The 13,319-nt window shown below is 38.3% G+C and overlaps 1 protein-coding gene across 13 annotated transcripts in view; it reads left to right on the top strand.

The window, feature by feature from the left end:
• The window catches only part of Fhit (fragile histidine triad diadenosine triphosphatase), a 1,420,772-nt gene that overhangs the window by 654,332 nt on the left and 753,121 nt on the right, over nucleotides 1-13,319 (top strand). For all 13 annotated transcript variants that reach the window (XM_048801196.1, XM_048801195.1, XM_048801197.1 and 10 more), the window contains one exon: nucleotides 686-805. In XM_048801196.1, coding sequence (XP_048657153.1) covers nucleotides 703-805 — 103 coding nt within the window. In that variant the 5' untranslated portion in view covers nucleotides 686-702. The remainder of the gene's footprint in view (nucleotides 1-685; nucleotides 806-13,319) is intronic.

The raw sequence follows: 13,319 nt of genomic DNA, 5'->3' as shown, positions 1-13,319 counted from the left end.
AAAAAAAAAAGAAAGAAAGAAAGAAAAAAGAAAAAAGAAACAATTTGTGTACCTTACTACATCCAGGCTCTGGGTCAACCCAACCAGAAAGAAGTATTCCCGTCTCAAACTGTTTTGTTCCTTCATTCTTTTTAATTTCAGAAAATATGCTGGAATAGTTCTCTGGGAGTGCTTGTGTGTTTTGTAATTGTAGGCAAGGTCAGACAGTGTTTGTACAGGTTCAAAATTGCTTTTATATAAACAAAGATAAAAAACATTTGAGAGAAACATTTAAGAATTAGAAGGTTTGTAGTCAATATTTAACAATGAAAAATTTCAGCTTAGCAAAGATGACAAAAATGGTTGGGGTAAAAATAAGTACTTGACAAATTGGACCTGTTGGATTTGAGGTGGCAACCTGCAGAGCAGAAGGATTTAAGAGTGAATGGCTGTTTTGTCATCAGGTGCAAGCTTTGGCTTGAAAACACTCTCAAATCTAGGCAACATAGTAAGGACAATGGAGTGTTTAGGGAGGACTTACCTGGAATTCAACTGGGTGGATATTAAATGGCAGACAGTTTAAATGGCATCCTCTTTACAACCAAGAATCTTTAGTAATGGAATTTGCTTTCTTTAAAGTGGTACATGAACCGAATTTCTTATTTGACTTTTATTAATGTCCATTTTCTAAATTGTCTTCTTTCAGACCTCAAGTGTAAGGAAATGTCATTCAGATTTGGCCAGCATCTTATCAAGCCCTCTGTGGTGTTTCTCAAAACGGAGCTGTCCTTTGCTCTCGTGAATAGGAAACCGGTCGTACCAGGACGTATCCTTTTCTTGTAAGAGGGTGAAATAAAAAGGTATGCAACCAAACGGATGCAGGCTTGGCCTTCAATGACTGTCCACCCAAGGTAAGCAAGGGATCCACCTCCCTCCCACTTTGGAGAGACCAGGTAAGATGTTATTCACGTCTCTTTGAATCCAGTTGGTGGCACCAGTAATATGCTTGATCAGTGTTGCAGAACTTGTGAGAAGAGTTGCTTAGCAACTGTGGCTTTGGAGGTGAATTTTTGCTTGACCTTTTCACTATCGTAGCTGGGTAAATAAATAGGTGTTTCTAAAATTGGCCCAATGAATATCATGGGCACTTCATGTTCGTTTTATCCATTGTGAATTTTAATGGTAGGTTAGAAATTGGATTGCAACTTTGTGATGTGGAATTAAGGGATTACATGAGAATTTGAATCTTTGTTTCATTACCTCTTACAGGTCATTCATATTGTGAGTTTTAATTAAATTCATACATGTATACATACTTAAGAAAATTGTTTTTCCTATTGTGATCAGAAACGGCATTTTCTCCTGGGAGAAGACCTGGCTTCTAGACCATTGTCTAGTGTTGCTGGTGGTAGAGTTGTTTTATTTCCTTTGAAGGACTTTTCTTTCCCCTGTGGACTACTAGGAGCTTTACTCTAGTTTGCAGTGGGAGTTGTAGGAATTGGTGAAACACTCAGGGGAGCTATTTTTATGTTGTTCAAAATATTGCTTGGGCTGAAGTTGTGGCTCAGTGGTAGAGCATTTGCCTAGCAGGTGTGGGGCACTGGGTTCAATCTCAGTACCACATCAAAATAAATAAATAAAATAGAGGTATTTCCATCTACAACTAAAAGGTGTTTTTTTAAAAAGTATTGCTTATGATTGTGTACATGTGAATTTTATAGTGGCTATTCAAAAATTGTTTTCTTTGTTATGCAGAGTATAATAAGAATCAAATGTCATATTTTAAGATAATATTTTCTGTACTAAGATGTGATTTGACTTGGAAATGAATGAATTCTGAAAACCCAGATATGCCAAGATTTTTTTCAGTTATGATTTATATTATTATATATGTTCAAAGTACCTACCTTTATGAATAACTTTCCTTCCTAATCATTATAAGCCATTAAAAAAAGGGACAGATAGAAAAACATGTAACAAAAGATAATTGTGATTATATGATAGACTTCCAAATTCCCTGAATCCAAACTTTAATTAATTAAGTTTTGTGGATTTACAAAAATCATGATCAATCAATAAACTGGTAAATAATGTTATGTGAAGTCTCTTCATATTGGTTTGTTTGCAAGAAGTGCCCAGTGTTTCTGAGGACAGGAACAATGACAGCCAGAACATTTCTGTAATCAGTGCACTCTGAAAGGCTATTTCACATCTACAGTGTTGAAAATGGTCTTGGGGCCAGTAGACAATATATTCAGATGATCCTTTTTATGTGAAGATTTTGGAATTTTTTATTTCACTTTACCTTTGTAAACTCTGTTTGGTTATAACTATGAGAAGCATCTTAATAAGATACTCATTTGCTTGCAGAAAGCCAGTCTTTTGTTCTGAGATTTGGGGGGAATTGAAACTGTGGATAGGTCTGCTCACTAACACTTCATAAAATGAATGGGAGAAGTCCAGAGTGGGCTTTTATCTTCCCCTGGCATTCTATCCAGCCTGCCTTCTAGCTCTTTGGTGAGGGTCATCTGGATTTTAGCAACTCCCTCTCTCTGGGCTCCTCCCATTTAGCCTCCACCCTACTCTGAACCACAACTCTGATCATATTACTCTTCTGTTCCCTTGCTAGAAAATAAGTAATGAGTCTCTGTTTTTGTGAAGAAAAAGTCCTCACTCCTTGGCCTGGTTCTTAAAGCCTTTTATTGTCTAGAGCCAATTTCCCTTCTTTCTAGCTATTTCCTAAAAATGTGTTATACTTGACCATAGTTTCCTCTGCTACTCTTTACCTCTAGATTCTCCTTGCTTTTTTAAGTGAGGCGTGTTCATAATTATTCTTCCCTGTTAGGTAAGATATATGGCTTCCTCATTGTGATGCTTGGTTCCTTGCTAACATGGTGATTAATTCAAAACTTTGCTACTCTGCCTCATGTCAGAACTGTGCATTCTTTTGTTTTTGCACAGAATTATTCCTTCCTGCGGGTAGGACCTATTCTTTTTCCTTTAATTTTTTTAGTTGTATATGGACTCAATGCCTTTATTTGTTTTATGTGATGCTAGGATCGAACCCAGTGCCTCACACCACTGAGCTACAACTCCAACCCATAGGGACCTACTTTTGTACAACTCTTTTGTCTTAGCATCACAAAGTACAACAGTGACTGAATTCAAAGGGAAACTATGAACATCAGGAACATATTATACTGTTTAGTTCATGGCATGGGAGAGTAAAGGTCTGCTAAGATCCCTTTTTCGTATTCCCATGCCCAAAGCCCAGTCTTGTTATTTGATTTTTTTTTTAGATTTATATTTTTTTATTATTATGACCAAACCATATTTTCCAAACTTCATCCTTTGTCAGTTACAACTCTGTTTTTACAGTTATGTGTTATCCATGTACTGAGTTAAGTGTAAAAGCAGTGAATTAATTGATGGCAGATAGAAAAAGATGCTTTTCCATTTCTCTCTGCATGTTAATTTGTCAGTGGACAAGTTTGTATTTTAACGACAGTATTTTGGCATCTTCATGTAAAGTAGACCATTTCGTCTTGTATTCTGGATTTTTTTTCTACTTAATGATATTTAGGCGACCTTTGGGGAGTGTGCCATTCATGAGAGACTTGGAAATGTTATTTATCTTTGAACTTGTGTCCTTGCTAACATTTTGCTACCCACTCCATTTCTCTTATGACTTTGCTCCCTGGCTTTTTTTTTTTTTTAATAGCTTTTGGAGTAGGAAAGGAACTGTCAGATCAGGGGCCGAAGATATGCTTTTTAAATGAGACTGTGTGTGTGGTTTTTTTTTTTTTTTTTTAATTCTAAAAAAAGCCACTTCAGTCCCTCCTGGTCCTCACCTAATGCAAACATTCTGTTTCTTGCCAACAGTGTTTAAAGCCCATTGAATATGCTTTGGCCTCTGTGATGCAACACTCTAGAAGAATATGTCAGAATTTCTTAATCCATTAATTTCTTGTTACTGGAAAATGCTTTTTCAGGGTTTCTTGGTGAGAGAACAGCATCATTTTGGAGAGGGCATCTCCAGGATTTTGCAGCGAATGCTGTGTTCGTGTGTATTGCTGTACCCCAGCTATTGTTCATGGTTTAAATAAATTTGAACCATTGTGGTTCATACTATTCCTTACGCCCCTCTTCCTGTACTACGCTGCATCTACCTCTCCTCTCGAGTTGAGCATGAAAAGTGAATTTGAACATGAGTAGAATCCATTTGGGGACTGGGGCTTTTATTGTAAATAAAATGATTCATTTGTTATGTCCCATAGTTTTCAGCAGACAGCTTATTGATCTTTGGATTGCTATTCAGAATGGCAAAAGGTGCTCTAACATAAGGGGGACATGGCAGCGTTTGCAGATGGATTGAATGTGGTGTGTCATGACAGAGACAAACCTTGCTGCTGGCTGTACTATATTAAACAAACCATTTGTCAACAGTTTATTGAATCAGTTATTAAAAAAAGCAGATTTGTCCAAACAGGAGCATCATACATAAAATGTTATCAGGGCCAAATATTGTTAGTATGATGCATGGAGGGCAAGCTTACAAAGTGTGTTTGTGAAGAATAAGATGAGGTAACTTAGAGGACATTTCTGCTGATGCATTAGAAACAGAGTTTGGGACAATGGAACCTGAGCTGGAAGAACCAACCTTAATAGATAAAACAGGAAACTCTGACAAATGTCTCTTCATACAAAATTTTACCTTTGCAAATATGCAGTGAAATGTTTTCTATTTTCAGATCATTACTATATTTAGTATTCCTGAAATAAGTAAAAAACTAACAAAAATTACATCATTACTTAACAAGGGTTCTTATGAAATAGATAAAAGTGCCCTTTCAGTCCTTCCATAAAAATCAGAAACATTTGTCACTTCCCGAGTGGATTGCAATCTTGTGAATTCCTTTAATTGTTCAGGAAACCACAGTTATTAGTGATCTGATGATCTGTCATTTCTCAAAAATGTTTCTTTTAAAACCCTCCTGTACAAATAAAAAAAGCACAAGTACTATTTTATATACTTATTGCTAAAGATAGAGTTGTTCTCTTAAAATTGCCCTAAGCACATGTCTTAACTCTGCCCTGTGTATATCAGCTAGCTTAAATACTTGGGTAGAGATGTTTGAAGGTGAACTTGCTGCCTTTGGCCTGAGCTGTAGTGGGCACATAGGTTTATTTGTGGTCATATGGTCATATTTTTTTCTTCTTTTGAAAAGTTGTGTTGAAAGATATGAATGTAGCAGAGATTGCTCAGGTAGATCTTTTTTTTTTTTTTTCCCTCCCTCTTTGGAAAAGATTTCCAGACACCTACCTACCCTGGGCTATTAGCATACATGTGCCCAGCTATAACCAGCTTTCCCTGACATTTGTCAGCAAGAACAAAGGAAGTGGATGCTTTCATCAGTCTCTGAGTTGATCAACCTCTGTTTTCAGTGTCTAGGATATGCTGGAGAGGATCCAGTCAGTCCCCATTGTAAGATAATCATTGTGTGACCTTTCATCCTTCTTGATGTTGATCTGAGAGATTTCCTGTGTAGGAAACAAATGCTTTTTATCCCAAATGCCAGCTCATTAGTTGGTAGTGAGCTAACAGTGTTGAGGATGATTCTCAGGCTGTGCTGGGGGTCAGCAGGGTGTGACTTATAGATGCCACAAGGGAAAGAGAAATGGATATTTCTGTATGTTTGCAAGGATGATTTGAAATTGTATAGAGAAAAGTGTATGGACTTCATGCTCCTTGCCTTGGACCCTTCCAATGAAGGTAATTTATCCATGATATAGTGTGCCCAAGCATGTCCCTATTGGTCTCTATCCCTCATGTAAGCTATGTCCTGTTCTCTCTACTGTCCCTCTCAACATTCCTGTCTCCTTGCTGCCTGCTCTCTGGCGAGGATACAGGTATGTGTGGTGGCTTTGTGGTTCACCTAGCCCCTGTTGCTTAATGTCCTAGTTTTGATCTTTTCTTGACCTTGACCTCTTCTCCATAATAGAATTTACCTCAAAGTTTTAGACACTGCTGTGAGTGGGTGGATTGGGCAGGCCTGACCTGGTTATGCATTACAAGAGGAAAATTCAACAACTACTACTTCTTTTTTGTTTGTTTGTTTTTTTCCCAATCAGGGTTATCAGCTGGTACATGTCTCAGAATTGCACAAAGTCTATAGAATCATTTTACCAACCAGAAAAGGATACCTTTGTAAGCGGCCAATCTATACATAAGTGTGTTAAAGATTGTGTATACAGGGGAGGAGAATACCAAGGATGTTGTCTGTCTCCAGCTCTAGCAAATGCTATGATAATAATTACATGTTCAAAATAACACTTTGAACATTTCTCACACTGATTGCTAACACAGGTATCCTGTAATGGGGAAATCTGCCCATTTCTATTGATTTTTCACATGCAATTTTCTCAGGCAGTTTTAAATCTTGCTGGTTAACAATGATGGAACTCTGTTCGCTACATTCTAGGCATATTTCTGACCTGCTTTTCATGCAAGTCATCAGATTGTAAGGAACAGGAAAAGGCTGGTGATGGTGTTGCCAGTTTTACACTTGTAAAGAAGCATAATTAGAAGTAATGAATGGAATAATACATCATTATTCATAAGAAATGTCACGTAATTAACTCAAATAATGCAAAATATATTCTAATTTCCATTTGGAATGAAAATAGATTTGCTAGAACATCAGAGGCAGTTAATGTTTATCCTATATTTTCATACACACATCAAAACTGTTAAAATCTATTTGGTGAATATACATGGATTTTCTACAATGTACTGAATCAAGATGGCTTTCTCCTAATAGAATCTTATGTATATTCCTTATGTGTTATTTATTATATGTACATAATCTATATATGTTCAACTCTTAAAATTAGCATAATTAATTTATATTTATTGCAAATTAATGATCTAATTTATTTACTTAGCTTTCATTTCCTTCCTCAAGCTAATTGACTGAAAAAAATAACTATAAATTTGCAAATAGCTTTTGGGCACAAGTCCTAAATCGCTGTTGCCCTAAGATTTCTGCAGTACTAGATATCTGAACTGGCTTTGTACTCTAAATTATTTTCCTGGGATTTCTACCACAGGCTTTGAATGTATTTCAGGAATCTTTGGTTTGGCTTATATGTACCACAGTTGAGGATTAGGATGTGGGTGGCTGTGTCTAAGGCAGGGGAGTTATTTTTATATGCAACAATTAGAATGACACATAGCACTGACCAATGTCAGCGGTAGTTCCTGGAAGCTCACTGCTGTGCCAGACAGAAGCCTATTAATTTCTGCATGGTGGGGCGATCTGGAGTGTCCCCAGGGAGGAGACAAAGAGATGGTGAGTGAGCAGCATTCAAGGGGCAATAAATACTGAAGTACTTCACTATTTTAAAGCCGGGATGGCCATGCCAAAGCACACACTCAGTCACAGCCCTGGAGATGAAGACTGATGGGGGAGGCTATCGTTATGTCGCTGGGATCCAGTGGGCTGTTTGTTCATTAACATCATTGAGTCCAGCACAGTTGGAGCTTTCCTGGTGAATAAAAGCAACAGAACTGCTTCCAATGGCCATCTTCCTCTCATTGTAGGCGAAGCCCCCCAGTAGCACAAGGGTCCTGAGACAATGTCCTCTGCCTTTCTCGTGTGTGTATGTGCGCTCACACACACAGCAATGGTGGCAGTGGTTGTGGAAAATATGTACATATTCATGCATTAATATCTTACATTAAAATGACATTTTAAGTAAATGAATTAAGATATGCTATGACCTGCACTGCATTTTTGGAATCTTTTTTTATTGTTTTTTCCTTAGTGATCAACGAGCAGTTTAGAAGGAAAAGCTATCTGGCCCCAGTTCACAGGAGTCCTGACTTGACCCAGGACTTTTGATTCTCTTTGCATTGTTTGTTGGCTTCCCATGTGCTGCAGACCTTCATGTATCATGGCTTAGGTATCTGAGGAGCCATTCCCCACATCTGAAACCTTTCCCATTTGTCCCACTTCCTAGTATAATATTTTTCTAAATGTATTCTCCTTCATTTACATGTTTCACAGGCATTTTGATGTGAGTGGCTTTGTTATTTTTTCATAATCATCTTTACCATTTAAGAATATAACTAACTTTTGTGACTTCTGAGAGTCTGTAAGGTGTGAGCTTAACTCTGGTGCCACCTGTGTGGGGCCAGGTACTTTAGCCTGTAGCAGTATAATTTGCTCTGAGGTAAAAGGAGTCTAAGAAGGGCAAAATTCATCTGGCTCTCTAATTTTTCTGCTTTGTAGTAGATTTTTAAATAGGTTGTACTTATCAAGAAATTATTTTCATCTTCAAGATTTATTTCCAATTCAAGAGATTGGTTAGAACTAAGATTTATCTGCTCAATGCTAATATTTAAAAAGTCAACCATGATGCCCTTCCTTTCACCAAATATGCTTGCTTTAATAGTTCTTAAATAAGCTGGGTCATGATAAAAACAAATCAACAGGAATTCCCTGAAAATCTTTTCCTAGAGTACTTCACAAACAGACATCTAGAAGACTAGTTGCTATTTTTTGTCCTGTTGAGGGACCACATGTTCCCTAGAAACCTCTTTCTCATGGACCCATATCTGCAATCATGAAACTGAGGAGTGTGACAGATGTTGAGGAAGACTTCATATTACTTGAAATAAGCAACCAGGGCCTCAGTAGGAAGGCTGGCAGCAGTTGGGGACACACACTTCCCACACCTACTGTACAAAGAGGCAGCAGGGAGGCCGGACTCACCTCACTGAAGCTCACCTCTGCGCTCTCAAACCACATGAGGGCAGAATGGATGAGGACAAAGAAAGATGTTTGGAATGGGAAATGCCACAATGCTCTCTTTTCTCATCTGGAGCAATCGCTCCTTCCTGCCCCCAAAAGTCACATGTGGAAGAGGGCTCCAAGGCCCAATGGGGGTAATTTCAATAAAAGGAGGCTGGCATCTTGTTCCCTGGATGGATGCTGCTGGTGATGGCACTGCCATCCAGTGAGTGTGCAGGACACACAAGTGCTCTTAGAGAGTTTGTCTTAGTCACCTTTTGTGTTGCTATGATCAAAACACTTGAAAAGAACAACTGAGGAAGAAAAGTTTATTTGGGCTCATGGTTTTAGAGGGTCAGCCCATGGTTGGCCAACTCTCTAGCTCTGGGCTTCAAGTGAGGCAGAAGGGCCTGGCAGAGAAAAGCAACTCAGAACATGGCAACAAGGAAGCAGAGAGAGCCCTGTACCCACCAGGGACAAGATATAAACCCCAAAGGCACACTCCAGTGACTCATATGCCTATAGTCACTACCACCCCAGTTAATCCACATCAGTGGATTAATTCACTGATTAGTTTGTGCCTCTTTTAATCTAATCATCTTATCACTGAAAATCCTTTTATCATCTCACACATGAGCTTTTGGGGGATGCCTCATATTTAAACTATAACAGCTTCTTATTTGCTCTGTGGAGTTTGGGGTTGTATACGGGTATACGACAGGGGTCTCTTCTCATTTGTGTGTTTCTGAATATAGGGTGAAGTGAGTAACTTGTTGGAGAGGTCAGTAGTAGAAGGACAAAAAAGCTTCAAGGAGGACTTTTCCTAGAAATAGATGGAAACAACTTTTCTACCCCCTGGAGGGAGCACACAAATATAGGTCCCTGTTAGTTCCTATAAAGGACCATGAATGCAAAGTAGCCCTGGATTATGGATGTCATAAGCCTACTCAGAAAGACAGAGCCAAGTGAGGTTCTGGCCTATGCAGAGAGGGACTTGGGTCATAGGCCACTGGCAGAATTATAAATAGAGACATGACTGTCCTTTTGTGAATGGATCCTCAGAGATGAATAGGGTGGTTGGAATGTGAATTCATTCCTGGGGGGCAAAACATATCTATCAACTCAACCATGCAGAGACCACCTATATTTGTAAGGGAGCCCAGTACATATAATGGGTACTAGGTCAGGAACACCAGCCTTTCACTTATTGATAGACACAGTGTCTGAGGTAACTGGTCATCTAACACTGGTATAGCTTAGCCTCAACAAGGAGGAGAAAATGATAACTCTAAATGGTTAAATATATACCTCAAGCTTATGTTAGGGAGGACAAGCAATTTTAATCTGAGACTAGAAATTTAAACTGGATAGAATTATAATTATGGAAAATGGCTCCAAAACTTTAGATTCTTCCCAAGATATTGCTAAGGGGACAGAAAGAGATTCAACATAACCTGGTTAGAAAAGTGATGGCAAAGAATACAACAGCGGCACATCTTTGCCTCACGGAGTTGAAATTCTTCAGTCTTTGTTTGCACAAAGCCATGACATATATCCTAAAGAAAAAAGTGGTTTATCCCTCAATATCATGTTACATAGCAGTGTGTGATTTGATTGTTTTAACTCTTAGGAATGGAATCCTGAACAGAGTAGATGGTAAATAAATATTTATGGGATAATTTAATTTGGGTTCAAAATGAGATATTTAGGTAAAGGAACTTTCATTTGTTTATTCAACAGATATACTCTGAAGGACTACTATTTGCCAGATTCTTCTAACATCCGTTTCTAATTAAAATCTTAGTTTGGCATGCTTTTAAGGCAGTAAAGTACCATTCCAAGGATTAAGTGCTACTGGAACTTTTTTGCATACTAGCAGTCATAGTGACCTATTAAACATGTTAAGTCCTTGGCAATTCTCTAGTTAGGTCCCACACTCTCTCTACCACAGGCTCCTTACCATTCTCAAAGCCAAAGTTATCACAATTATTTATAAGGTTTATACATGAGTTCTTCCATCTGTTCCTGGCCACCAAGCATTACCCTATCAGTCCCTGTTTTCATTTACTGCTGTCATTCCTGTGGTGGGTTGAATGGTTACACTCCCAGAATACAAGTCCATGTCTTAACCCTTGGAACCTGTGACTGGTACCTTATTTGGGAAAGGATCTTTGAGATATGATTGAGTTAAGGTCTCATGTTGAACTTAGGGTTTTTATACACCTATCCACATGTATAGACACTAGACTTGAAGGCATAATATTTATCATTCCCAAGTGGCCTTTTTTGAATGAGACAAGAGACAAGAGGTCTGAGCATGACTCAGACCTCTGCCTGACCCATCAAGCAGTTTTCTTAGATTTCCATGTGCATTACAGCCAGGCTGATGGAGCCAGTTATTTCTCAGCTGAGAGAAATTAACAGAAGGGTGTGGTATCTCATCAGTTGTTGATCTTTGATTTCCCAAGATTGTATTTGCTACTGTCTTGCCTTAGCCAAGAAATCTAGAGCAACTCTTTAAGCTATATCTTCAGTTTAGTCAAGTTTTTATGGGCCTGTCTTCTTGACTTCTCGTGCATATATGTTGTCTCATATAACATACTCATTATAAAGCTGTCTGACTAATCCTTTTTTGAAACCTTTATTCCAACATATTATTTGCACAATAACCAAGAAAACTGTCCTTAGGTACTGTTAGTTTGTCTGTTTCCTGAGATTTTTTAAAAAAATGATTGACTGTGATGTATATAGTTAGATTAATTTTAAAAATCTGGGTCATAAGAAAGAAAAGGTAACTAGGCTGGGTCCACATGGAGGTTAACATGCATTAGATAGAAAACATTTATGTACTTGCTAGAAATTGGTGACAAAGTTGGTCGGAAACTTTCTAGCACTAAACTAAAGAAGAAAAGTGCATATATTTTCGGAGGAAAAATAGACGATTATTCAGGAATTACAGAAATATTTCCAATACTACAGAATAGGGAGGTACATTTTCTATGGATCCTTCTTCATAGGGATGGTGCCAGAATGGATGATTGACAGCATTTTCAAAACATCCTTTCAGTGCACGTGCAGGCTCTTCCTCAGAAATATGTTCTGTGTCTGCTACTCACCATCTCTACCACACCAGCCAAATCTTGCCTGGATTGGGCCCAGTAATCTCTTTGATTTCCTTGTTTATCACTCCCTGTGTGCTTTTTCTACCCTTCAATCACCACCAAGTAGCAACTGTCATGGATTTTTTAAAATCTGAAAATAAGAAGAGGTTATTTCTTTGTATTAAGAACATTGAGTTGCTGATATTTTGAATTAGAAAAAAAAAAAAAGTTCTTACCTTGGCCTCCTGGAATTCTGGTCCCTGCTTCATGAGTTTGTGCCTATACCTGGGCATTTGTACCAACTATTGTCTCCATTGGAAATGGCCTTTCTCGGAACTTCTCATGGCTCCCTCTGACCTATCCATGCCTCTCTGGTTCTCACCTCTTGGATTACAGTTCCTGGGTTGTCACCCACACACCCAGACCTTCCCTTTTCTTACTATGGAACTCAATCCAGGAAGAACAGATGAATGAGTCTCTCCCTGTCTAGTTGGTGGCACCATTGAATGCGTTTTGGACAAGAAAGAATGCTGCATGCCAGTGGGCCTTCTGCTTGGCTTACCCTCTCTAGGTGCAGAACTACCTGAACTTGTTGAAACTACCAGTGAGCTTTAGACAGGGAATTGAAGTACTGGATTTTAATTCCGTTTGGGGAACTTCAGTCAAATCACTTGAACTCTTCTATGTTTTGTCTTCTCATATAAAAATAAAGATATTGTCTTTACCTGCCTCCTGGACTGTTGAGTATTAAGACCAGATGATTATGGAAGAATTGATGCTTTTGTCCAGTATCCTGAGACTTTAAGATTGGCCAAGAGCTAGGGTTTGAGTAAAGGACATTGTTGAGTTTTAGCCCTAAATTTGTAAAACTGAAGCTTAAACTTAATTAAATAAACTTCTGGCATTTTCATATGAATATCACGTAGCAATTAGAAAAACCTAGACCCAATTTTAACTACTCATTTAAAAATGGAATTGAAATAACACCTCAGATTTAAAATAAAAACTATAAATTCATGGGAATTTGATGTTCTGTGAATCTTTCATGAGGCATGGTTTAAAAAAAATACAAGACATTACTTTCTGCTATTTGTAGTGCCTTTGAAGAGCAGGTATGTGAACAATCCTGGGTTTCATTCATGGCTCTGAGATGCTTTGCCAAAGTGGTTTTAAATTACACCCTCAGGGGGTTTAATATAGTCTAGATGCTCCACTCTCATTAACCATAATGGCGACTCCTGTTCCCTCCCTCCACACACAACCCTGAAAAATGACCCTCTAAGGCTATGTTTGTGTCTTTTGCTTTGAACTGATTTTAATGGAATTTTTTTTTAAGTGAAGCAGCTCTGTGCAATCCTCAGAGCCATCAAGCTACTAAATGATAAGCACTAGGCCTTCTTTTTGGAGTGCTTGGCCTACACATGTTGGAAGAGTTTGGGCCAGG

The sequence above is a fragment of the Marmota marmota genome, unplaced genomic scaffold, assembly GCF_001458135.2.
Source record: "Marmota marmota marmota unplaced genomic scaffold, marMar, whole genome shotgun sequence".
Classification (NCBI taxonomy): domain Eukaryota; kingdom Metazoa; phylum Chordata; class Mammalia; order Rodentia; family Sciuridae; genus Marmota; species Marmota marmota.
Note: the sequence above shows the minus strand (reverse complement) of the source record. Positions and strands in the feature narration are given on the sequence as shown.